The 25,732-nt window shown below is 39.0% G+C and overlaps 1 protein-coding gene across 3 annotated transcripts in view; it reads left to right on the top strand.

Annotated features, from left to right (window-relative positions):
- The first annotated feature begins 2,005 nt into the window (after positions 1-2,005).
- The window catches only part of SUSD4 (sushi domain containing 4), a 226,248-nt gene continuing 202,521 nt past the window's right edge, over positions 2,006-25,732 (top strand). For all 3 annotated transcript variants that reach the window (XM_074222767.1, XM_074222766.1, XM_074222765.1), the window contains exons 1-2: positions 2,006-2,197; positions 2,591-2,751. In XM_074222767.1, coding sequence (XP_074078868.1) covers positions 2,625-2,751 — 127 coding nt within the window. In that variant the 5' untranslated portion in view covers positions 2,006-2,197; positions 2,591-2,624. The remainder of the gene's footprint in view (positions 2,198-2,590; positions 2,752-25,732) is intronic.

Here is a 25,732-nt window from a genome sequence, read left to right as displayed (position 1 = left end):
ATATTTTGAAAGTTATTAAAGTTATTCTTAGCCCATATCCAGACTGGTTGACAAACAAGATTTGAAATAGGAAAATTGTAATTCTGTAAGTATCAAGAGACTTTAGAACAATCTGTAGAAGTAAAGCAATCATTTAGTTACATTGACAGTAGGTTTCATTTATTCAACAATTTTCTAGAGATAAAAAGATAAGCTAACCTAGAACTGTAACCTCACTGCAGTTGCCCCAGGGCAAGCTTTGTATTTCCCTGCATTTAGCACACTGCTTTGGACAGGGCAGAGGTTAAATAAATATCTCTTGAGATAATCACCTCAAATCTTTATCCTGAAAAAAAAAATTATTGCTTCCGCCAAACCATATTTTGCTATTTCCAGGTTGAGGACAGAGAGTAGGAAGAAGGTCCTCAGATTTCTAGGATCATAGGTTGTTAAAAATCAGTGAATCCAAACTTTTCATTTTACAGATAAGGAAACTGAGGCTCAGAGAATTTAAATGACATGACCAGGGACACAGCGGCTTGTAACTATATGAAGCAAAATTAAACCCAGATCTGCTTTTATGTCGAGGGTTCTTTCTACCTCTGCACCTTTGCCACTCTCTTCTTCACCCACTGGTACTGCTGAAAAAGAGGAGGGCAGTTCACAGTGACACTTTTTGGAGAAAGGTACACAGTATCCACTGAAAGGTGCTCCATCCATAGGGAAGATGGTGTGAGTGGGGTGACCTAGGAGCGAAGAATGGAACCGATTGAAACTCAGTTGGCTTGAGGCTGCGTTCGGGAAGAGCAAGAAGTGGGCGGTATCCAGAGCCAGCCTAGCCCCGGCCGGATTTGTCCAGCTCCGCTTAGGGGCCAGTCTTTCACGGTTCGGCACGAGAACGCCCCGTTGAAGCCTCCTGCACACACTCTTCCACCCCCGGGCTGCAGAGCCTGGGAGCATCTTCCTTCCTCCCTCTCGGCACTCCGGCTCGGTGCTCCTGTCCTCTTGTCCGGACCGCCGGCTGGGGCAGCTGCGGGGACCTGGCACTGGGCTGAGAGAGGGCACTGGCTCTCCTGCCAGGTTAGGCGAAGTCCGTCCAGGTGGCAGCTGTCCCTGCCCCCCCCCCCCCCCGCTGTTTGCAAAGACTGGGGGGTGACAGACAGAGACAGAGGGAGAGAGAGAGAGAGAGAGAGAGAGAGAGAGAGAGAGAGAGAGAGAGAAGAGAAGAGAGAGACGGAGACAGACAGAGACAGAAGACAGAGAGACAGAGAAGACAGACAGAGAGACAGAAATAGAGAAAAAGAGGAGAGAAGAGACAGAGAGCCAGATAGACAGAGACAGAGAGACAGATAGATAGACAGAGACAGATAAAGAGAAAAAGAGACGAGACAGGGACAGACAGACAGACAGACAGACAGAGAGACAGGCAGAAACAGAGACAGAGAGAGACAGATAGATAGAGACAGACACAGACAGAGACAGAAACAGACAGAGACGGAGACAGATAAAGAGAAAAAGAGACGAGAAAGGGACAGACAGACAGACAGAAGACAGAGAGACAGGCAGAAACAGAGACAGAGAGAGACAGATAGACAGAGACAGACACAGACAGAGAGACAGACACAGACAGAGAGACAGAAACAGACACAGAGAGAGACTGATAAAGAGAAAAAGAGACGAGACAGGGACAGACAGACAGAGAGACAGAAGACAGAGAGACAGACAGAGACAGACAGAGCCAGAGAGGCAGAGACACGCGACGGAGCCGGAGCCCCCGCGCCCCTTCCCAAGTTCTCCGGAGGGCCGGGCGCGGGGCGGGCAGAGGCGGCAGGGCAGGCCGCGCCCGGGAGCCTCCCTCCGGCGGCGCGCACCGGGGCGCCCAGGCGGCCCGAGGCACGCGCACCGGGGCGGGGGCGGGGCGGGGGCGGGGGCAGCACACGTGTGCGGGAGCGGCGGCGGAGCGGCGAGTGCACAGGACAGGTGCAGGCGCGCAGCCTTCCCATTGGTCCCGGGCTGCGACCCTCCCGCCCCCGCTGCGGCTCGGGCTGCGCTCCGCTCCGGCTCCCTCGGTGCCCCGGCGACGCGTGCACGCGCCCGAGGAGGGGAGGGGACGCGGGGGCAGGAGGGCGGCGCGGCCGCGCGGCTCCGGTTCCGACCCCCCCCCGCCCCTCCGCCGGGCCTCCCCGCCGCCGCCGCCGCCGCGCGCTCGCGGACCCAGGTACGGGGGCACGAGCGCCTCGGGCGCGCGCCGGGCCGGCTCCCGCCTCCGTGCGGGCCGGGGGGCAGCGGGGCGGGGGGGCCGGGGGCAGCGGGGCGGGGGGCCGGGGGCAGCGGGGCGGGGGGGCCGGCGGCGCTGCGGCTTTGGCCGGGCTCGCGCCGCGGCCGGGGGGGGGCAGGGGGAGGGGCCCCCGGGGCGCGTTTCCCGGCAGAACGGGGCGCCCCGGCCCCGGCCGAGGCGGGCAGCGCGGGGGCAGCCCCGGAAGCTCGGGGGGGGGGGGGCCGGGCCGGGGGGGGGCAGCCCCGGAAGCCCGGGGGGGGCGGGCCGGGGGGGGGGCAGCCCCGGAAGCCCGGGGGGCCCGGGCCGGTCCGCATCGCGCCTCTCTCGTTGCAGACCCCGGCCAGCCGGATGCCCCCGCGGCTGGAAGATGCGGCATGGAATGACCCCGAGCCGCGCGGACGCGCCGCTGGAGCCCCCGCCGCCCCCCAGGCGCCCCGCCGCCGTCCTGTGCTTGCAGCTGGCGCTCTGCCTCGGCCCCGCGCAGCCCACGGGGGGTGAGTGACGCCCCTCCCGCCCCTCCTCCCCCGGCGCCCGGCCGGCCACAGGGCAGCCCCCTCCTCAGCAGCCGGCCCCGGCGGAGCGCGAGGAGGAGGAGGGGGAGGCTCGGGGGTCCCCGGGCCGCGGCCGCGCCAGCCGAGAAGGGGACAAGAGTGCCCGCGGGAGGTTGGGCGAGGGCCGCCCAGAGGGGCACGGCGCTGCCCAGGAGCACCTCGGAAGGAAAGTTGGGCTTTCTTTGTTTTATCTCCCTCCGGCTTTGGAAAGACCGTGCCGAGGTGGCACTGCCGGGAGGGCGAGCGCCGCGCGTGGGCCCGCTGGCGGGCACGGGGGGTGCCCGATCCCTGACCCCGCTCCCACCGACTCCTGCTCTAAGCCGTAGTTGGTTCTTGAAGAGGACGCACGTTTTGGTTGCATTAGTAGAAAACAGGGCAAAAAGACCTTTTTTAGAGTTTCGGAATCCTGAGAATTTTACCCTGTCCAGCCTTGCCGTCCCTCCCCCCTTTCCACCATTACAGGCTTTTTTTTTTTAGATTTTTGCAAGGCAAATGGGGTGAAGTGGCTTGCCCAAGGCCACACAGCTAGGTCATTATTAAGTGTCTCAGATCGGATTTGAACCCAGGTCCTCCGGACTCCAGGGTCGATCCACTGCGCCACCTAGCCGCCCCTACAGGCTTTTTGATATGGAAAAGTTATGGTAGAGAGAAGTTGGGGGGTTGGGGGAGCAGATGAGTTTCTTTAACTTACATGCTGTTACCATTAGCAATTTACTGTTGGTTGGGAAAGTCTTGATTGTAATAAGCAGACCTTGAAAAAAACGTTTTTCAACAATACAAGCTCAAGATATACTGTCAAAGAAAGCATAACAAAGGAAGGACCCTTCTGTGAGGTAGAAATGAGTGGAGATTATATTAATAACCTCAGTGTCAGCAATTTCTAGACTAACCTGTATTTGGTTCTTGAAGAGGTAACATGTTTTGACTGCATTAGTAGAAGCCAGAAAAAAGTCCTTTTTTTAGAGTTGTAGAATACTGAGAGATTTTGCCTTGTCCATCCCACTCTTACTTTATAGATTTTTTGATATGGAAAAGTTATGGTGCAGAAAAGTGGGGAAGGACTGTATCTCTTTAGCTTAAGTGCTGAATTTCTGTCAATTGGGAAAAATCTTGATTGTAATAAGCCAACCTTGAAAAGATACTTTACAACTATATGTCGGAAGATTTACAGTAAAAGAAATTATATTAAGAACCTCAGTTTCATCAGTTTCTACACTAAGACATATTTGATTCCTTAAGAAGAAGCATCTTTTGATTTCACTAATAGATGACAGAATTCTGGAATTTTAGAAACCTCTGAGGTTCTTACCTTGTCATCATTGCTGTCCATCCCCACATTTATTCTATAGGCTTTGACATAGAAAATTAAAGTGAGGAAAGGAGATGTATTTCTTGAAGTTAAATACTGTTAACATTAGGAAATTGCTGTTGGTTGGGAAAATCTTGACTCCTATAAGAAAACCTTTAAAAATACTTCCCAACCAAATAAATTCAGGAGAGTTCAGTGTTAAGAATAAAAGGATTGATGAAAATGAAATCTTCCCCATTCCATGTTCCTTATAGTAAGAAAAAATTATAGACAAATTAAAAAGTTCAGACAATGCACTTGGGATACCCAAGTGCTAGGAATATACGTATCTGGTTATATTTGACTACCATATAAATTGCATTACTTTCCAAGTCCTACTGTTTCATTGCCAGTCAATATCAATGTCAACCTTCCTTCATCCCTGGTGCAGAAATCTTGTGAGGAAACCTTTTTTGCATATGTGATTTTGTTTCCACATAAATGCTTTAGATGAGGATGGACCTCCTTATTTATGTTGAACAAGGTCAAAATTTCACAACAGCAGACCACTGGGATAGGGCATGGTCCTAGATAATTAAACCAAATTCTTTTTGGATCAAAGCACTTCTCTGTAATATAAGTATCTAATGATATTTTGTGAGTTAAAAACAGTTGATTTGAGTTGAACTTTGGCAAAAGACATTTCACCTTCATTATCAGTTTCTTCTCTTGTCCCTTCCTTCTGCACTATTACTTCATACATTCTTTTCTGAAATGAAAAAATGCTTTCCCTTCTTGCTAATTCATTTCTGTCTTGTAGTAGACTATGGAATGTTGAACTTGGGATCAGGAGATGGCTTCAGATCTAACCTTACAGTTTTGGATGTCCTTTGTAACTCCCCCATGTATCAAGCATAAGACAACTTGTAGATACTCTCAAGGATAGTCTTTTTTGAGACTATGTCTGACACTAGCACAAATCTCACTCTTAATTTCTCTGAGGTGGAAGAGAGCATTACCTTTCTCATAAGCTTGTTGTGAAAAAAGTTCTCTATTCACTTTAAAGCATCAACTTTAACTTTCAGCTGTCTTCAGATCATGATCTTTCATGATCTACATATCTTAATGTAGTTTAAGAGATCACTAAGATTCAGAGTCAAAAATTATTTAGTCATATTTGACTATGACCCCATTTAGGGTTTTCTTGGCAAAGACATTGGAGTGGTTTGTCATTTCTTTCTTTAGCTCATTTTATACATAAGGAAACTAAGGAAAAGGAGGTTAAGTGACTTGTCCTGGGTCACACAGATAGATAGTAAGCATCTGAGGGATGGATTTGAATTCAAGACTCATCATCTTGATAAGAACTGTTGTTTTTATCCATTGCACCACTTAGCTGCCTTCAAAGGCAGAACACCCATATGGTATTATAACTAGAACATCGATTTGATTGGTTTTGTAGAATTGGGAGTAAATTCACTTCTGGGCTGTGTTAAGAGGGCAGTGACTTCCAAGAATAGGGAATATTCTTGGAATATTGGAAGTGACAATCCTGTTTACATAATGAGACTTCATCTGGCGTATTTCATTCATTTCTGGGTAATGCAATATCTTGGTAAACTGGAAAGCACAGAGAAAGGCAAGGAGGACCTTGAAAACTCATCATATGAAGATTGGTTTGAAGTCCCTGAGCATGATTATTCTGAAGAAGACAAGTTTCATCATGGGATGGGATATATTATTGCTGGCTTCAAGTGTTGGAACTGTCATAGGGAAGGGTGTTTGGACTTAATTCTCTGATCCAAGAAGGCAGAACCAGGGAGTCAGTGAGAGAGCAGCAAGTTTAGGAGTGACGTTAAGAAAAGCTCCTTAACAATTAGAGCTGACCACAGGTAGTATGTGCTGTTTTGAGAGGTGAAAGCTCCCCTATTTTGGGTATTTTTTAAACAGAGGTCTTGATGCAATTGTTGGGTCTATTTTTTATGCTCATTCCTTGGATCTATTTCATTTGTATCTGGGTTGTGGATCATTGATGAAGGTCCTTTCAACTCTCAAAAGTCTGTGATTCTGACCTGGAAGGGACCTTGGAAGTCATCTAGTCCAGTCTACTTCTTTGACAGATGAGGAAAGTGAAACTCAGAAGTGAGACAGCTGGCTCTCCAAGTAATAAATAGCAGAACCAGAATTCAAGCCTAGTTCCCTTTAGGATTTTTAAGGTACTATTGAGAGAGTGCTATATTGGCTGTAATGTCAAACATCCTTGAAATTTGTAAATAACATGTTTTATCTCTGTCTTCCCATTGAAGTATGTAATAAAAGAGAATATCTAGAAACTTTAAAAAAATGAGGTGGTGGGTTACCTTCCATATTTACATCTTGGTTTCAGAGAACTCTTTTTGGTCTGTTCACTAGTTTATGGAAAGGACTTCAGCTCTGTTTCTTCTTAAGCTCATACAGATTGAGAATGTCATCACTAGTAGCATAGTCATTATAATCGACTTCTCCTTTAAGCCAAAATTTGTTGAGATCATTCTTCTCTTCATATCTGACAAAAAGACTTAGGAAAGAAAGTTTGTGACTGGTTCCAGTGTCTTAAAAATAGTTCCAAAGCTTTTATGAAGAAAGAACCAGTGGCAAACTTGGTTTCAGGGACCACTTTTTGGCCCCAGTATTCCTGTTATCATGTTGCTCGATTACCAAACTCAGTCTAAATGGAAAGTAGACGTTGAGCCTGAAGCACAGCTGGAGCTAGTGGTAGACAAGGGAGATAGCTTCCTATGGCACAAGACACCAGGAGGAGATGACAAGGAATACTTGTAATATGATTGTTTTAGAAATGCACATTTTTAATGCCAGAAAATTATGCTCTCCATGACATATACATATTTATTTTGTTTTATGTGTTTATAGTAAAGGCTCAAGGCATCTGGAATGCTGCAAGAGACAGGGAGATAGTTTCAAATGATGAGGGGGTCTGGTGTAGAGGAATATTCAGACTCTGTCCAGGACATCAGACCTGACAAAGTTTGGTCCAGTGTCCAACCTAGAGGTAATTCACAAAACTGTACTCCAGGTTCCAGCAAGCAAGGCTTCCTTTTTCTCCGTAATGAAACTGTGGATATTAAATAAATAGATAATCTAGTCTAAATCTGGGATTTTCATTTTTGATTGCTTTCAGCAAAAAAAAAAGCTTGACGATAGTGAATGTACTATAGTTTTATCTAGGAAAAGAAAGGCAGATGCTCAATTCAAATACTATGGCAAGAGCCTGAATCAATGAAGGAGAAATGGAGAGAATGATCAGACCAAAAAGAAAAATAAAGTTTCCCCCCATAATCCATAGATTGCAACTATAGGGTAGTAATTTTTTTAAATCAATCTGAGTTTACATGTGGGTAGGTTTCTCCAAGTCTTCTTTTAAATAAGAAGTTTAAAAATAATCATAAACATTTAAATAATGACTGTAATTAACATGTATAAATTGCTTAAATGTTTACATTATCTAATTTGATCCTCTCAATAATTTTAGGATGTAGGTGTAATTATTCCTCTTTTATAGATAAGGAAACTGAGTAGGCAGAAGTTCATTGACTTGTCCAGGATCCCACACCTAGTAAATATCTGAGGCTTGATTGGAACTCAGGTCTTATTGACTGGTGTTCCACCCACAAGACCTCTTTGCTGCCACAATTGTACTTTGTTTTCAGACTATTTCAGCATAGAGATAGTTGCAAACACTCCTGGGGACCTTGAATTAGATGAAAATGCAACTGAGAAATATTGAACAAAATAAATAAAAATACAGTGAAACAAAGATAGTGTTAATATGATGTTTTCTAAGCAAGTATGTGACTTCAGGTATGTGTTTCTATTTGACTTGACAGGATTGCCTCTAATTTTTACACTACTGTGAGATAGGTCTTCAGTCTTTTTTTAAAATTCCTGTTTTAGAGATGAGGTTTAACCTCAGAGAGGTTAAACATAGTTACAGAGTCATACAACCAATGTCTCAGAGGCAACATTTGAACACTGGTGTTGCATATTCTAAAGTTAACATGCTATCCATCAAAACAGGATTTAAGAACTTAATAGGCTATATCATACTAAAATAAGCATATCTCAGGATGGCATAGATCCTTAGTATCTTTATATCCTAGAATGTCAGCAGTCTCAGAAGAAGTAGTTTGGATTGTTTTAGAGGAGATGAACAAAGAATTTGGCCACAAGTAGAGTCAATGGGAGAAAATTATGAAGGCATACCCTGGATTGTGGTGTTAACCACCTTTCCTTTATCTTCTTTGGGTCTCTTACTAGTCCCAGTAAGGAAAAAAAAAAGTTACCAAACAAGTTCAATAAATAATGGCAATAAAGAAATGAAATATAACATAGTACAGGAAGAACTGGTTTCAAATCCTGCTTCAACATACCTTGTGACCTTGGTCAAGTCAATTAACCTGTCAGTACTCTAAGCAGCTGTTTTAGACTACAGATTGCAGAGAAAGTCCCAACTTATATTAATAGAGACATTTTTTTCTCACCTGGAAATTCCCCATACCAGTGAAATCACAGATCTGGTTTCTATGCCTTTGGCAGTAAACCAAATGCATAGTAGGCCAAGTGACTGGGTTTTTTTTTTTTAACAGATAACCAGATCAGTAGAATGCTATAAATATAACAAATCTGAATTTCAGGAAGATCTTTGTAAAAGCTTCTCATTATCATTGTGATATACAGACTGGATAGTAGTACTCAAGTCAAATGGGTTCAGAACTATTTGAACCTTAAGGCTAAAAAGAAAGATAACTATCATCTATAAGGCCCTGAAGGAGGGGTTTCTAGAAGGATAACTCAAGGATGCATCCTTGGTCTTTATTGTTTAATGTTTTGATCAGTGATTTCAATGATAGAGTGCTGGGTTTGGAATTCAGAAGACTTATGTTCAAGTCCTGCCTTTGACTCTTATTAACTATATGGATTATTGAAAGCTCTTAACCAAATTGGGGATGATAGTAATATCATGTAGTGAATGGAAAGCTTGTCTTGGGGTTAGTAAGATCTGGGTTCAAGTCTAGCTTCTGACACATCCTGACTGCTTTCAGCAGGCAAACCATTTAACCTTATTTAAAAATTATTCTTATTGTATCTTTTATTCTCATATTTTTCTTTCTTTTTTCTGATTTTCTTTTTTTTAGATTTTGCAAGGCAAATGGGGTTAAGTGGCTTGCCCAAGGTCACACAGCTAGGTAATCATTAAGTGTCTGAGTCTAGATTTGAACTCAGGTACTTCTTGACTTCAGGGCCAGTGCTCTATCCACTGCGCCACCTAGCTGCTCCTTTTCTGATTTTTTTTAACATTTTTATTTTTTTATTTAAAGTTTTGAGTTCTAAATTCTATCCCTCTTTTCTCCCCCTTTCCCTCTCCCTTCTTTGGGACAGTAAGCAATCAGATATAGATTATTCATGTGCAATTAAATAAAACATTTCCATGCTAGTCATTTTTGTATAAGAAGACTAGAGAAAGTATACTCTAGAAGTAGTATACTCCATTAGTCCTTGGGACTGTCGTGGGTCATTGTATTGCTGAGAATAACAAAGTCATTCACAGTTCTTCATCAGACAAAATTGCTGTTACTATACAACATTCTCCTGGTTCTGTTCTCTTCACTTTGCATCAATTTATAGGAGTCTTTCCAGATTTTTCTGAAATCATCCTTGTAAGTCATTTCATATAGGCACAATAATATTTCATTGCAATCATATACTACAGCTTTGTTTAGCCCTTCCCTAATTTATGGGCATCCCTTTGATTTCCATTTCTTAGCCCCCACATAAAATCAACTACTATAATTATTTTTGTACAAATAGGACCCTTTTAAAAAAATGTCTTTGGAATAGAAAACTAAGATTGATATTGCTGGAGCAAAGGGTATGCATATTTTAATAACCCTTTCAGCAGAGTTCTGAATTGTTGTCCACAATGGTTTACAACCCAGTTTTCCCACAACTCCACGAACAGCCAACATCTTCCTTTTTTTTGTTTTATCAGCAATTTGATAGGTGTGAGGTAGTACCTCAGAGTTGTTTTAATTTGCATTTCTCAGATCCATAGTGATTTAGATAATTTTCTCTTCTGATTATAAAATAGCTTTGATTCCTTTGTGTGAAAAGTGCCTGTTCATTATCCTTTGAACATTTGTCAATTTTATTTTTATAAATTTAACCTGGTTGTCCATATATTTGAGAAATTATCAGAGATACTTTTTGTAAACTTTTCCCCTAGTTTTGTTCTTTCCTTATAATTTTGATTGCATTAGTTTTATTTGTAGAAAACCTTTTAAATTTTATATGATCAAAATAATCTAGTTTACGTTTTTGTAATGTTCTCTGTATCTTCTTTGTTCTTAAATTCTTCCCTTATCCATATATCTGACAGATAAACCATTCCATATTTTCTTAATTTGCTTATGGTATCACCTTTTATGTGTAAATCAGTATATGATGTGAGATGTTGATCTATAATTAATTTGCCATACTCTTTTATAGTTTTTTCAGCAGGTTTTTGTCCTAAAAGCTTGGATCTTTGGGCTTATTACATACTAGACTGTTGTGGTCATTTACTGTAATGTAATTTGTACCTTATCTGATCTACCAGATCTACCTCTCTATTTCTTAGTCAGTACCAGAATATTTTGATAATTACTGCTTTATAATACAGTTTGAGATCTTAGTAAGGTTAGACTACCTTGTTTCACATTTTTTCATTGATTTCCTTTGATGGCCTTATGCTCTCATTTTTCTAGATGACTTGTATTTTGTTTTTTCTAGTAAAATATTTTTTTGATAGTTTGATTGGTATGGTACAGAATAAATAAACTTAGAATTGTCATTTTTGTTATATTGACTTGCTCTACCCATGAGGAATCAATATTTTTCCAATTGTTAGATATGACTTTATTTGTGTGAGGTTTCTATAGTTGTGTTCATATAGTTCCTAGGTTTGAATTGGCAAGTAGATTACCAAGTATTTTATATTGTCTAAAGTTATTTTAAATGGAATTTCTCTTTCTATATCTTGCTACTGGACTATATAATTCTAAGAAATTCACTTAAGACTTTTTAGTTGCAGAGCACATATTGACTTGTTTTTTTCAATTATTTAGTATTTTATTTTTCCTCAGTCACATTTGTAAAAACCATAATAAACATTCATTTTTAAAATTTTGAATTCCAGGTTCTCTTCCTTCTTCCTGTCTCTGCCCCCTCACACCATTGAAAAAGCAAGCAAATTGATAGATTATAAATGAGTAGTCATGTAAACATTTCCATGATAGTTTTGTTGTGAAAGAAAACACAGACTCTTCTCCCCTCCCAAAATAAATCTCAAGAAAAATAAAGTAAAAAAAAAAAATATTCTTCAATCTGCATTCAAACAGCATCAACTTCCTCTTTGGAGATGGACAGCGATCATCATCACAAGTTCCTCAGAGTTGTCTTGGGTCACTGAATTGCTTCCGACTTATTTTGATAAAGGGGATTTCCTTATCTGAAGGAATCCTATCTTATATCAGTGAAATCACAGATCCAGTAGTTATCCAGAGCTTTCAGAAACATGGTGCCAACCTCACAGGTTTGTTGTAAGACTCAAATGATATCGTGCATTTCATGATGTGTAAGCCTGAAAATGCTATATGATTGTGATAACATGAATGAACAGACAGAATGCTTGTGTAATTTGTAAATGATGCAGATGTAGATGGGAGCTAATAGGTAATAGAGTCAAGATCCAAAAAGATTCAGACTGTATCTTTCTCCCCCTACCTCATGGGGGGATGGGAACCTGTGTATTCATTGTATTCATGAGTATGAAGAATTCCTAGTTAGGATTTTTTTTTTTTTTTACTGATGCACATCTGCAACTACCCTACAATTTACAGTCTTTGAGAGTTGTATGGGGAACCAAGAGACTTCCCTAGGGTCCAGGATGCATTAGAGGCATTACTTTGACTAGATTTTCTTGATTCTGAGGCTATTTCTCAGCCCATTGGACCTCATCTAGAATATTGTGTTCAGTTCAGCTAAATCACTGTAATTTAAGAGGGACATTGTTAATTAGGTGAGTGTCCAGAGGAGGGCAACTAGGACATGACAGACCTTGAGTTCCTGTTATATGAGGGTATCTTGAAGTCTGGGCATTTTTAGTCTAGAGAAGTCTCAGATGGAACAGGATGCTTGTCTTCAAATATTTGTAGGGCTGTCATGGGAGTGAGATTAGACTTGTTGGACCCCCCAAAAACAAAGCCAAGAACAATGGGTGTAACTTAGAAAGAAGGCAGTTTAAACTTAATGGTGGGAAAACCTTCCTAACAATTAGAGCTGTCCAAAAAGTAGAATGGGCTACCTTAACTGGTGGGTTTCCCCCCTACTTGGTAGGAGGCAAGTAGGTGGCTCAGTGGTTTGCATACTAGCTCTGGAATCAGTAAGATCTGAGTTCAAATCCAATTTAGACAGCTACTGGTTGTATGACTCTGGGCAAATCATTTAACTTCTAGTGACCTTAATCCACTGAAGAAGAAAATGACAAATCTCTCACTGTCTTTGCCCTGTGGACATGCATCCATGTGGTCATGCAAAGTCAGACATGACTGAAAGACTGAATGACAACAATTCCTCTCTGTGGAAGTCTTCAAGTAGGATCTGAATAAGTATTTGTTGATTATATTATAGTGGTAATCCTTTTTGTGTATGGGTTGAAGTAGATGGCTGCTAAGCTGTGATCCTGTTATTATCAGAAGTTATCTCAAATATAAGTAAAGATATAATTTAACAAAGGTAAAAATTAAACCCTATGCTAGAATTCAAAAAATAAGCATCATGAAGAGAAAGAACAGTAGGTATGGAGTAAGAAGATTTGGGTCTGATTTCCAGTTTCTGCCAGGTATTATCTGGGTGACTAGGTAAATCACTTCAACTCTCTGAACTCCATTCTTTATCTGTTTTTTTTAAATGATCTCTAAACATTTTCCTGCCCTCAAATATTATTATCTGAGATTTGACTGGTTAGAACATACTAGAAAAGAGAGATTCTGATGGACAATAAGTTAAATAGCAATTTGATATGGTAACCAAAAAATCAATCCAATTATAGGCTGCCTTATTAGTACCAATAGTGTTCAGAACTGCCCACCACATCTGGAATGTTACATGTAGTTCTTTCCACTACCTTTTAAAAAACACATTGACAAACTGGAAAATTCCCAGGAATGAATATCCTGAATTCTTGAGCAGTTAACAAAAGGATGTTTACTTTGCTATAAAGGATATGAAATGAGGATACAGTGATCACCAAACGCCCTCCCCATCATCCACATATGGAAACTTGGGGCAGCTAGGTGGCGCAGTGGATAGAGCACCGGCCCTGGAGTTAGGAGTACCTGAGTTCAAATCTGATCTCAGACACTTAATAATTACCTAGCTGTGTGGCCTTGGGCAAGACACTTTAACACCATTTGCCTTGCAAAAACCTTAAAAAAAAAAAAAAGTCACATATTGAAACTTGTCTTGTGGGCCCGAGCAAGGTTTGATGACTCTCATGGTCTTCAGACAGTACACCAAATCAAAAAATCCCTGCCTGGGGAAGGTCTTAGGTCCTTGAGTAACCAGGAAACTGCCAAAATGATGGGGATTGGTTTAATCAGAGAGTTAGTTTTGTTACATTTAGGGGGAACTAATCTCTGTTGTGGGGAAATGGGAGATGGTCCTATTACAAAGTAGATTTTTGGCTCAGCAGGAGAAAAAGAATTCTTTATCAATGAGAATTTTCTTGAAGTGGGTGGGTAGTGAATTATCCATCTCAGGATATCCAAGAGAGAGAGAGATGGATGCCCATTTAATGATAATATTCGTGATTTGGGTAAAGGTATTGGACACTCTGAAGAAATTAGGTATAGACTGTGAGACATAGGAAATTGTGGCACAGGACTGTCCAGCATGGTGTGCCCACTTTAAAGAAGTACTTTGCTTTATGATCAAAGCAGAATAGCACAAAGGAGATGTGAGCTGTGTCGATCTAGAGCTATCTCCATCCCAAATGTTTAGACGGATTCTTTGTACCTGACCTGTAGTAGTGTCTAAAGATCATACTGGACTGATCAGCCACAATCAAACACACTGTACCTTGACCCCAACATCATGATGTGATTGTTAATCTTCATGTGCAAAGGATGATAAACAACGAAAAAAAGGTGTCATACTAGATTACCTGTAAGGTGACTTTCAACTTGAAACTTAGGTATTTTCTGACTTTCCTTGGTCTAGCTTTGTATCTTTAACTCAAGGAAAACCTATTGTATATAAATGTTGTTTTTCTTTTTTTTCCTGTCAGTATGACTAAACAAGTTTAAAGAATTGATGATGGTTAAATTACTAAAGGCAAGGACATTGCTGTTTTACTTGATCTGTGTGTACCTAGAATAGTCCCAAAGAGCTTTTTAAACAAGTTTTCTTGCTTATGTGTGGAAACTTTTCATTTACCACTTCACTGAAAAGCTTAAATCTCAAACTGAACTTTATTCAAACTGTAAACAAAGGCATAATTTGAAGAGTTGAATTTCTCTAAAAAAAAGCAGGAAGAAAAACAAAGAACCCTTTAATCCACTTTTAGGATGAACTCTGAAAACCCTTTGCATTACTTGCATGGTTTTATATGCAATCAACAAATCTCTAGTCTCACAGTGTCAGGAAAATTGGAGAATCATTGATGGTAGGGAAATTGTTTTATATTCTTCTTGTTTTTAAGGCACATTAGAAAACCCTGCAAAAAAGGCCAAAACACTGTAGTCCTTATGTGAGCCAGATGTCCATTGTAATCTAGTGAGAGCCTGTGTTCTAATCCCACCAGTGATAGTTGTTAACTGTGTAATCTCAAAAGAGCTACTTAATTTCCCTGGGTTACAGCTTCTTCCATGTATAAAATGAAGAGGTTGGATTAGATGTCTCCTGGGGTCTCATCTAGTTCTAGGTCTGTGATCTTAGTGCCTTACATGTGTAGTGTGGAGTTTCACAAATTAATTCAACTGAAGTAGTTTGGTGACTCTTGAGTTCTGTTTGTACCTGAATTTGTACCTTGCTTTTAGCTTGTGACCAAAACATTATTCCATGAAAGTTCACTAGTGAAGCCTAAGGGTACCTTTTAAAAATCAAATCCTGGTCTGTTTTATGAGCCTTATTATATTACTATTTTATTATGTACAGCATTATTATATCACTTCTAATATTAAAGAAACAAATGAGAAATAAGGAAAAACAAGTGAGAAAAGAGATATTCTAGGTGCTCTTCCCTTTTCTCCTCCATATTTACTTGTATATCTTGCAATAAAATAAACTCGCATCCAAACATTATCTCAAGTGAATTGCTGAATGAGTGATTGTGGATATGTTTATCTGAATTAAGTAAGCAGTGAGAGAGCCACAGAGGACTAAGGGGCTTTATTTATTTATTTATTTATTTATTTATTTATTGCTTGGATTGTTGTTGTTGTTTTCTTTCATTCTCCAAAGAACCATGACATCAGAAAGGTGATGCTATGACTTGTAAATGAATTGGATTTAAGTAAGGGAGTGCTAGGCAAAGTCACCAACCTCACTTTCTGTAGCTATCCAGGTGTAGTGGCAAGATATATGTCAGGATGACTGAAGATGGTCCCCTGTGACTTGAAAAAACATGAAAGAAAAATCATAAGCATACTTGATAAAATAAAAAATTAAATACATATATGTGTATATATATATTATATATGTCTCACACACTGCTTAGATACAACTTCTTAAATCAATTTTTGTTTAAAAAATAACTTTCTGTAATAGACATAAATATATGAAGGTGGACTCAACATCTTTAGGGCAAGTGTGCTTTTTAGAAAACTCCCTCAGGGCTAGCATTTCTTCAGGCAATGTTAATCACAAAAAGACTGGGGTGGGGACAGTGGGAATAGGAAAAAAGTTTTAGTCTGTCACCATCTTAGGAATTGTAGCAAGTTTTAAAATAAAAACAAAACTTTGCAGTGGCAAAAAATATGATTCATTATATTAGGAATCTTAATCATAGCACCATACATTTTCAGAATTTGAAGGGACCTCAAAGGTGGTGCATCTTCTGTCTGACATATAGTTATCCTGCATTTGCTTCAGGGGTTCCAATGACAAATCTACTGTCTTTAGAGGCAGCCTGTTCCACTTTTGGAATGCTGCAATTGTGTGATTCAAAGCAGTATGAAGAGGAGAGAATGAACTGAGTCTTGAAACCAGGAAGACCTGGTTTCAAGTTTCACCTTGCACACATTGGTGTGTGACTCCGAATAAGTCTAGTTTCTCAGTGTCCTAGGCCAGTCATGTCAAATTCAAATAGAAATAAGGCTACTAATCCATTCATAGGCAGCTAGGTGGCTCAGTGGATGGAGTGCAAGGTCTGGGGTCAGGAAGATCTATGTTTAAATAGGACCACAGGATATTTACTAGCTGTGTGACCCTGGACAAATCACTCAACCCTGTTTACCTTGATTTCCTCGTTTGTCAAATAAATTAGAGAAAGAAATGGCAAAGTACCCTAGCATCTTTTCCAAGAAAACCCCAAATGGGGTCATGGAGAATTAGTACTACTAAAAATGACTGAACAACAACAAAAATCCATATATATGGATTCTTATCGGCCATATGTTGACTTTGTTTAAAATGTATTGTTATCCATGTTTTATTTTTTTAAATTTATTTTGTTAACTATTCCCTAATTATATTTTCAACTGGTTGGGATCTAAGTTGGGAGTATTACAAGCTGCATTTGTCACACTTGTTCTAGGCAAGTTTTTAAGATTATAAATTATAGAGAAGTTGCCAACTTGAATTGATAAAGGAAGTTTTCTCACATAGAAGTTCTCTTTACTAGTAAAATCATTGAATTGGTCCCTATGACCTATAATTGTTAGCTTTTCCTGACACTTGTCTTTTCATTTTATCTTAGTCTAAACCTTGAGTCTTAATTTTCCATAAAAAGTTAGTTATCTTGAAAATGATCATAATGGTAACATTTATGACATAGAGCTGTTATGAGGGTCAGATGAGAAAAATTTGCAAAATGATATGGAAACATTGAGGTGCCATAGAAATACTAGTTTTTCATTTTATACTTCTTCAGACATGGTTAACTCCTTTATTGGTATAGATCACACCATTTAACCTCAATCTTGACAATTCTAATCCATGTCTTCCTATAAATGTTCATAGCTAGTCCACACAATGAGCTGGGGGCCTTCTAGATGTTCTAGATCTGTAATTTTTTTTGAAATCATGGACTCCTTTGGCAATCAAGTGATGTCTATGGACCCCATCTCAGAAGAGTGTTTTTAAAAGTATAAATATAACATTATAGGGTTATAAAGGAAAACAATCATAATACAATTATCAAAATAGAAGAATCAAAAACTGAAAAAAAGTTCATGAACCTCAGATTAAGAACTATTCCTCCAGGTCTTATGTATAGATATTATGTACAGATCAATTGAATTTTCAAGTTGTCCATTATTTATTCCCATGAAACACTAGCCTTTCTTTTGGGGGGCAACCAATGAAACCAAAAGAATATTAGGTTAGGAAGTGGCTAGGTGGCACAGTGGATAAAGCACCGGCCCTGGAGTCAGGAGTACCTGGGTTCAAATCTGGGCTCAGACACTTAATTACCTAGCTGTGTGGCCTTGGGCAAGCCACTTAACCCCATTGCCTTGCAAAATCCTTAAAAAAAAAAAAAAGAAGAAGAATATTAGGTTAAAGAAATGAACCTTTATTCTTGGGAGCTTTGCCAACTGACTAATTAAAAATAACAAGCAAAGCTTAAAGCGATAAGACTTGTTTGTCAAAGATGTTTGTCACTAACCATGGAAGATGTAGCGGAAGGAGGATTCTCCCTAGATGACATAGTCTTTCAGAGATGTATGTATTCAGATGAACATTGTGGATGGTTACTTTTGGAATATTACAGAACCTCCTATATGTATACTCAAATAATTTAATTAACCATACAGGAAAAAAGCCTTTAACAAATAAATGAAAATATTTATTGCTCAAACTATGATTTGTGGATGAATAGATTAGCTCTGAGGGATATATGTTTATCTAGAAATATAATTTGTCAGATAGATTCTGTAGATGAATAATGAAGTAGGTCCAGAATTCAAAAGGAGGAGAATGAAGTGGATTTCCTCTGTAAAATGACCACAAGTTTTCCCTTAAAATAAAGGTCCAGCTGATTGAATAATAATTACTAAAAATATTTTTAAGCTCTTAATCTACCCATGTATAATGGCAAAAATAGAATATAAATAGAAGAGAATGATAAGAGAACCATTTGCCATATCAGGCACTTGTTCCTCTGGGGAAAAGGGAATGGAGACTGAACATCTCATAATTCTACCCTTCTCCATCTCTAGGAGATAAAGGGTATTAGTGAAAAATAGTCTGTCTCTTTGATGTTCTTCTCCATCCCCATGATACATTCTCTATTCCCTCAGCTTTTGTTATTGGCACACAATTTTATAACATGAGCTTGTTGGTTTGAGTTCATATAAATTTTTTGGAAAGGGTAGACCAATTGTTAATGTTTTCATAACATTTATAATGTAACTGATATCTTAGTTTCAAAAAAAGTATCTTATTAGTCTTATTAATAGACAGAAGTTTAACAGGCATCAAAAACTAAAAGAGAAAAATTATATTTGAGATGCTTTTTCACTTAAATTAGGTATAACTCCTCAGAGTGGATGTAGATTTCTTTCCCCACTAACGGCTAATTTTTCATCAGCAAGATATATTTCAATGACTTGTATGGACTAAGAAACATGAATATCTTGATCAGTAGTTTAAGACAGCTAGATATGTGACATTGATTTAAACTGTAGTGTTTAGAGGAAAAATTTCCAGCTATTTTCCCCTCTTTAAGACAAGCATACTGTGGTGCTGAGAAAGAAGAATTTATTCACTCAAGAAGAAAAACAAATAGTAATAATTAAGTAAGTTACACATGAACTGGAATTAAAAGTGCATTTTAAAATAGCTTCTTAATTGAGAGTATTGTAATTGCTTTATTAATCTTAAATAAGGTAAACTATGCAACAGAGAAGTAAAATAATTCTTGATATTATTTGGAAGTGACAGTGAATGTACTAACTAGATAAAAACCCATATTAATATACTCCAGAAGTAGCAATAATCGTAATACATGTTCTGGAAGGATATCATGAAGATATAGTCACAGCAGCTGCATCTGTCTGTTTATATTAAGTAAGTGAGTACATACCCCCCAGGAAAGAAGATTCTTGAAAAAAAAAAACCTAAACCTCAATCTTATCATCAGTACCAATAATGAATTTCAAATCTACATTCCAGCAAATTTACATTTTATAGAGTGGATGAGGAAGAGCACATTTGTTTGGAAAGGATGGTTTGACTTGGTGTCTCATGTTTCTATTTGGGACTGAAAACTCTTAGGTCTCTGTGAATCACTAGCGTGGGAGTAACAGAACCAAGTCAGTTGGTAGTATACTTGTCTCTTCCATTTTGCACATTAGAGCAAAGAAAAGAAGACTTCATATCTTTGGAAAAATTCCACTTGCAAAAGAAATATATGGTTGAATTTGGTGCAGTGGTGATTCTTTTAAAAAAAGGAAGATGGAAGAAAAATTCGTATTGAAAGTAGATATTAAATAGAACTTAAATAGTGTTTTATCAGATTTTCAGTATATGAATATAGAAGAACCTGATAGATCTTGGAGTTTGGGGGAGTGAGGAAAGTAGATATTATTAAATGGAACTTAGTGTTGATCAGATTTTGATTATATGTGAATGAGGACTACTAAGTTTCTAAACCCATGAATACAGAAGAATCTGGTAGATCTTGGAGTTTGAAGTTTGAAGGAGTGAGGAGTGACAGATGTTGTGGAAGATTAGGGAATATCTATTTTTAAATCAATTTTAAGCATTAATGTCAAACAATTCAACATTAGGGTTTTTTGGGGTCTGGACCTGCATTTTTGCTATTGTCAAGAACTATATTTGGGGGGAGGTGAGTACCCTGTTTACTAAAGATTGACAATTGTTGTGCCATTGATGTTCTTTGAGCATTAGGGATACTGAAATTTTAAGTGACTCATTCAGTGTCATCTCACCAGTATCCACTATAACATACTGCTCTTTCATTGTTTTATGATTAAAAGACAGTCTAATTTAAGGATTTACTTTAACCTATAAGTATGGGTCAGAGTAGTTAGTTGAGGAATAGGAATGAATTTTGAAATTGTGATGACTATTGTTTAAAGTTGAACTAGTGGGGTGGCTGGGTGGCGCAGTGGATAAAGCACCGGGCCCTGGAGTCAGGAGTACCTGGGTTCAAATCAGGTCTCAGACACTTGATAATTACCTAGCTGTGTGGCCTTGGGCAAGCCACTTAGCTCTATTTGCCTTGCAAAAAACTAAAAAAATAAAATAAAATTGAACTAGGAAGCTCCTATTTCTAGAGAGTTGTCCTTCATCTGGTTAGACAAATAGTCCTAAGGATGCATAAGAAACCTAAATGAGCATGCCATTCCACAGCCTCTTTCAGGTCACTTCAAAAGTAGAGTATGTGGACTAGCTTACCATGGTGTGTGTGTGTGTGTATGATCCAGACTTGTCTACTTCTTTGCATACAGAAGACACAGTTATTTTTAGATGATGATTGTGGAACAAATGAATGAGATATACTGGAGATGCTTTGATTTCATGTCAGAATTAATCTGGAGCAGAGGGCTAGCACATCCAATGCAAAATGCTCAGAGCTAGGGAGCCAAGATATTTGAGTTTCAGTCCATGCTCACCAACTTTCTGAGCAATCTGAATCTAATCTGTGTCTCCATTTCCTCTCCTGCAAAATAGGAATCAAATTGTTTGGAGAAATAAGTAAGATAATCGATTTTTAAATTTTTTTCTTTTGGTAAAGTGCTACCAAAAATGTGCTGGGCAGCTAGGTAGTATGGTGGATGCCAGGCCTGGGGTCAAGAAGACCTGAATTCAAAACCAGTCTCAGACATTTATTAGCTGTGTGACCTTGGGAAAGTCACTTAACACAATTTGCTACAGTTTCCCCATCTGTCAAATTAGCTGGAAAGGAAATAGCAAACTGTTCCATTATCTTTGCCAAGAAAACCCAAATGGGGTCATGAAAAGTCAGCAAAGACTGAAAATATCTGAACAATAACATAAAATGCAAGATGGGATTATCATTATCAACAAACCTTTATGGAGATTGTAAATACTTGAATTTTCTGAGATTGCAAAGATGAATAATATCCTAAAAGAATTCATGATATAAATGTGAAAACTTGACTCATCCAAAAGGAAGAATAGGATGTTGTAGGTGCCAGATAAATGATAATAAATCCTGTAATGGGGTCATAGAAAAGAGAGATCAGCTTAATATATTCAGCTCTTATTCATTCATTAATTCAATTATTTAACAAACATTTATTAAATGTCTACTATTTGCAAAGCAATGGTCTAGGGATTTAAAAAATTAATGTCTTTTGTTTTTACTTTATCTTCATTTCCCCCAAAAGAATATACCCCAAGAAATAAAAAAAGGAGAACCCAAGCTGGATATTATATGCAGGGTTCCCCACACATAATCCATTTTCTTTGCAAAGAAGGAAGGAAAGTGCATTTTTCTATCTTCTCCTTAGGATCTAGTTTGCTCATTATAATTTCACAGCATTCAGCTGTCAAGTGTATATTTGGCCTTTCTTTATATCTTTGACCTTTTTGTGGTATATCTGTCAGTAGGATCTCTAGCTCTGAGAGTTGATGCTAGTCATATATACTGCTTTCTTGAAGATAACAGTCAAGTAGGAGGTCCTGTGTTAATGAAAGGAAAAAGTGGTAGCAATAATAAAAAAAAATTATTTACATTCAACTTTTGCATGTATGATGTTATATTTTTGACCTGTGGGAACTCATACCAGTGAAGCAGTGGCATGCTAATAATAATCCTATTAGCAGAACAGGATTTTGAGAATTCTGGGTTCTTAATAGCCATAGTGGTAAAAAAAAAAAAATTCTGGAAGTTTTGGAGACAGCTCGATAATGCAATATATAGGGTAAGGAACATGATATTAGAAAGCTCAAAGCTTGAATTCAACCTCAGACACTGACATGACTGTGAAAGTCAATTCACTTCTCTCAACCTCAGTTTCCTCATCTGTAAATGGAAATAATAAAAATTACTAATTCACCATATGTAGAATACTTTGTAAACTTTAAGGAGTTTTATAATTGCTAGCCATCATGATTATAATTGAGCCACAAAAACTTTGGGTATAAACCCAATGACAGACTGTATACTTTTTTGACATCCAGTTCAAGTTCAGAGAAGCTAATTAATAGATTAATTGTAGGGCAATGAATTTGTCAGCTATACAGATTCTTTAAAAATTAATTATTTAGTTTTTAATTCTTTTTTAAAAATTGCTTTCCAAATTTTCACTTTCCCTTTTGCCCCTTTCCTTTGCACTAAGAAGGTAAGCAATACATCAGTTATACCAGCGAAATCATGTAAAATATATTCTGTATTAGTCATATTGAAAAGGAAGAAAAATAAAGGGAGAGAACCGTGCTTCAGTTTATACTCAGAGTTTATCAGGTCTCTCTTTGGAGATGGATAGCATTTTTTCTTACACTGAGTTCTAGAAAAATTAGGGGGTCATTGTATTGATCAGAATAACTAAGACTTTTTATAGTCAATCATCTTTACAATATTGCTGATAATGATTTCCTGGTTCAGTTTACTTCCTTCTGCATCTGTTCATATAAGTCTTCCTATGTTTTCCTGAAACCATCCTCGTCATTTCTTATAGCATAATAGTATTCCGTCACTGAATTACAGACTTTGAGAGTTGGAAGTATCTCCATGACCATCTGGTCCAACTCCTACATGAAAAGAATCTCTACTCTAAAACATTCAACAAGTGGTTGCCCAACTTCTGTCTTAAGATCCACAAGCTGCTGCCAAATTTTATATATATACATATATGTGTGTGTGTATGTGTATACTTCAAGTACTTACTAGATTCTAGGAGCTGTGACTTTGATTATATAGGAACTTCCTCTCAGATATAACAAAGAAAGTAACCTCTATGATTGAGTGAACAATTTTCAAGAGTTGGCACGATTTATAGAAACTCTTTTCTTGGTGGCAAAGAATTGGAAATTGAGGGGATACTTATTTATTGGGGAATGGCTGAACACATAGTATATGACTGTGATTGAATACTACTATACTATAAAAAATGACAAGAGATCCAAGCAGCCCAGATCAATTTATCCACTTAACAGTCAGATTACCTTTTACAAAGGGAATATTTTCTTCAAAGGTATAACTAGAACAAATATATAGGCATCTCTCTCCTGATACCTAGGAGCATAATGTTTTCTTCACCCCTCAGTCTGTGAAGAGGGAAGGGAAATTAGATTTACAATTTAAATAAGTTCCAATGTAATTTTAGTCCCACCAAGTTTCAAGTTCAAAGCTCCTCTAGGCTTATGACTCAAGGGCTCTGGTTTCTTGGGGCTTTCCTGCTGTGTTAGTGATAACATCCAGTCCATAATCCTGCCTCTGATGACCCTTTGGCTCAAGCTCTGGTTTCCTGGGGACTTCACCATCTGCACCTGGAATTGTCAAATAAAATAAGACCAAAATGCCAAGCCCATTTCTAAGGGCCATGGGGCCACAAAAGGAAGGGAAAGGTGCCCTTCTAGCATCCAGATTAGTGCAGTATCCACACTGTTGTTGAATGAGATCTTCCATCTGGCTGCCACTGGGATCAGAAAGATATTGTCCCAGTCTAGTAGTTTTAAACCTAATTCTGACTATTGAACCAATGGAAAGAATTTGCTCCCATATAGAGAGTAGATGAATACGTAACATCTTCCAGAAGCAGGTTCCTGGCATCTCTCACGTGGACACCTTCAACCTAGGTTATCTGACCACAGGTCAAAGCCCCATTGGACTAGGAATACAAATAAAAAAGCAAGGTCATTCCTTAGGGCTCATATGGTTTTGGCTCAGATTGCATTCATCTTCATAAAGTCTGCCTTGTAATGTGCTCCCCATTCTAGGAAGGGGAGATTACCCTAAAAAGGGCAGGATGGCCACAAAATCGTGTTTTGGATTGTTTTGCATTTCCTGGTATCCTCAGCACTTATCATGGTGCCTAGCACTTGATAAGCAATTAATAAATACTTATTGTTTGACTATAGTCACAGAGAAATCAAATGACACCATAGAGCAGTCAATTGAGAAATACTTTCCAGAAGTAATGGAAGTATGATTAATTATCATTAAATAGCTTCCTGGACTTAGATTCAGGAAGACCTGAGTTCAAATGCTACCTCATTTGCTTCTTAGCTTATTGAGTAAGTCATATAACCTCTTTCAGATATAAATTAGGGACAGTAATATCTATCTTTCAGTGTTGTGAGGAGAAAATTTAACATGTAAAGTGTTGTATATATCTTAAAGTACTATATTTAAATACTAACAACTAAATTGTTGTTTTTGTTTTTCTCAGGACAGGGAGTAGAAAGGAGTAAGGAATGAAGGGAAGGAGAGCATGACACTTGGGTGAATGGGAAGGAGGATGATGGGACAGATGGTTAGATTTGGAACCAGTGGTCTGGAACCAGTTAGGTCTGTCTACATTTTCATTAACTGACTCCCAATCAAGACATGACCTTAGGTATTGGTTCTAAGGTTGAGTGATTAAATCACCTGGGGCATGGTCTTGGGAGGTCCAGTGCTTTGGAATGATCAAAGAACAGAATACTGAGATAGCTAGGGTAGATACTTCAGTGGAATGTGGAATCAGGATCAAAAACTGACTGTAAATAATTTATTTTAAGAGAAGATGAATTTCATCCAAATAATTGAAAGTTGACCACAGCACAAGTTAAATGCTTCCTCAGTTGCCAGTAGAACTTAAAAGAAAAGGAGACCCTTGGTGGGGGGGGTCACTCATAAAATGATGTATTGCCTATCCTGAATGCTTAGGAGTGATGTTCTCCTAACTCCAGGACCAGACACTTACTATCTGAGTGACCCTGGTCAAGTCACTTAATGCTATTTGCCTCAGTTCCACAAATATAAAATGAGCTGGAGATGGAAAGGAAAACTGCTCTTGTATCTTTACCAAGAAAACCAAGAAAACCCCAAATGGGGTCATCACAAGTTGGACATGACTAGTGATTCAACAACTAAAAAATGAGAGTGTATGAATTTTCCCCTTTATCTTTATCTTCCTTGTACTCTGTATGTTTATCCTTTTGCCCCTACCAGTTGGCAATCCTGTTATTAAGTCCTACAAATGGAAGAGCAGGGCAAAGTGGCATGTCAAATCCAGTCTTCCCAGGCTGTCAGTTAATCCCTGAGGATACAGTGGAGAGAGAATGACTCCTCTGCCCCGCTTAGCTCTCTGCCTACTTGTTCTCAGAACCATGACCAAGTCATACCTTCTGCCCCTGCAGATCATGCCCAACCCACCTCTTGGTACTTCATGGTGGGGAGTGACA

This window comes from Macrotis lagotis, chromosome 2 (genome assembly GCF_037893015.1).
Source record: "Macrotis lagotis isolate mMagLag1 chromosome 2, bilby.v1.9.chrom.fasta, whole genome shotgun sequence".
NCBI lineage: Eukaryota > Metazoa > Chordata > Mammalia > Peramelemorphia > Peramelidae > Macrotis > Macrotis lagotis.
The sequence above is the reverse complement of the archived record's forward strand: the minus strand, read 5'-3'. Positions and strand labels throughout refer to the sequence as shown.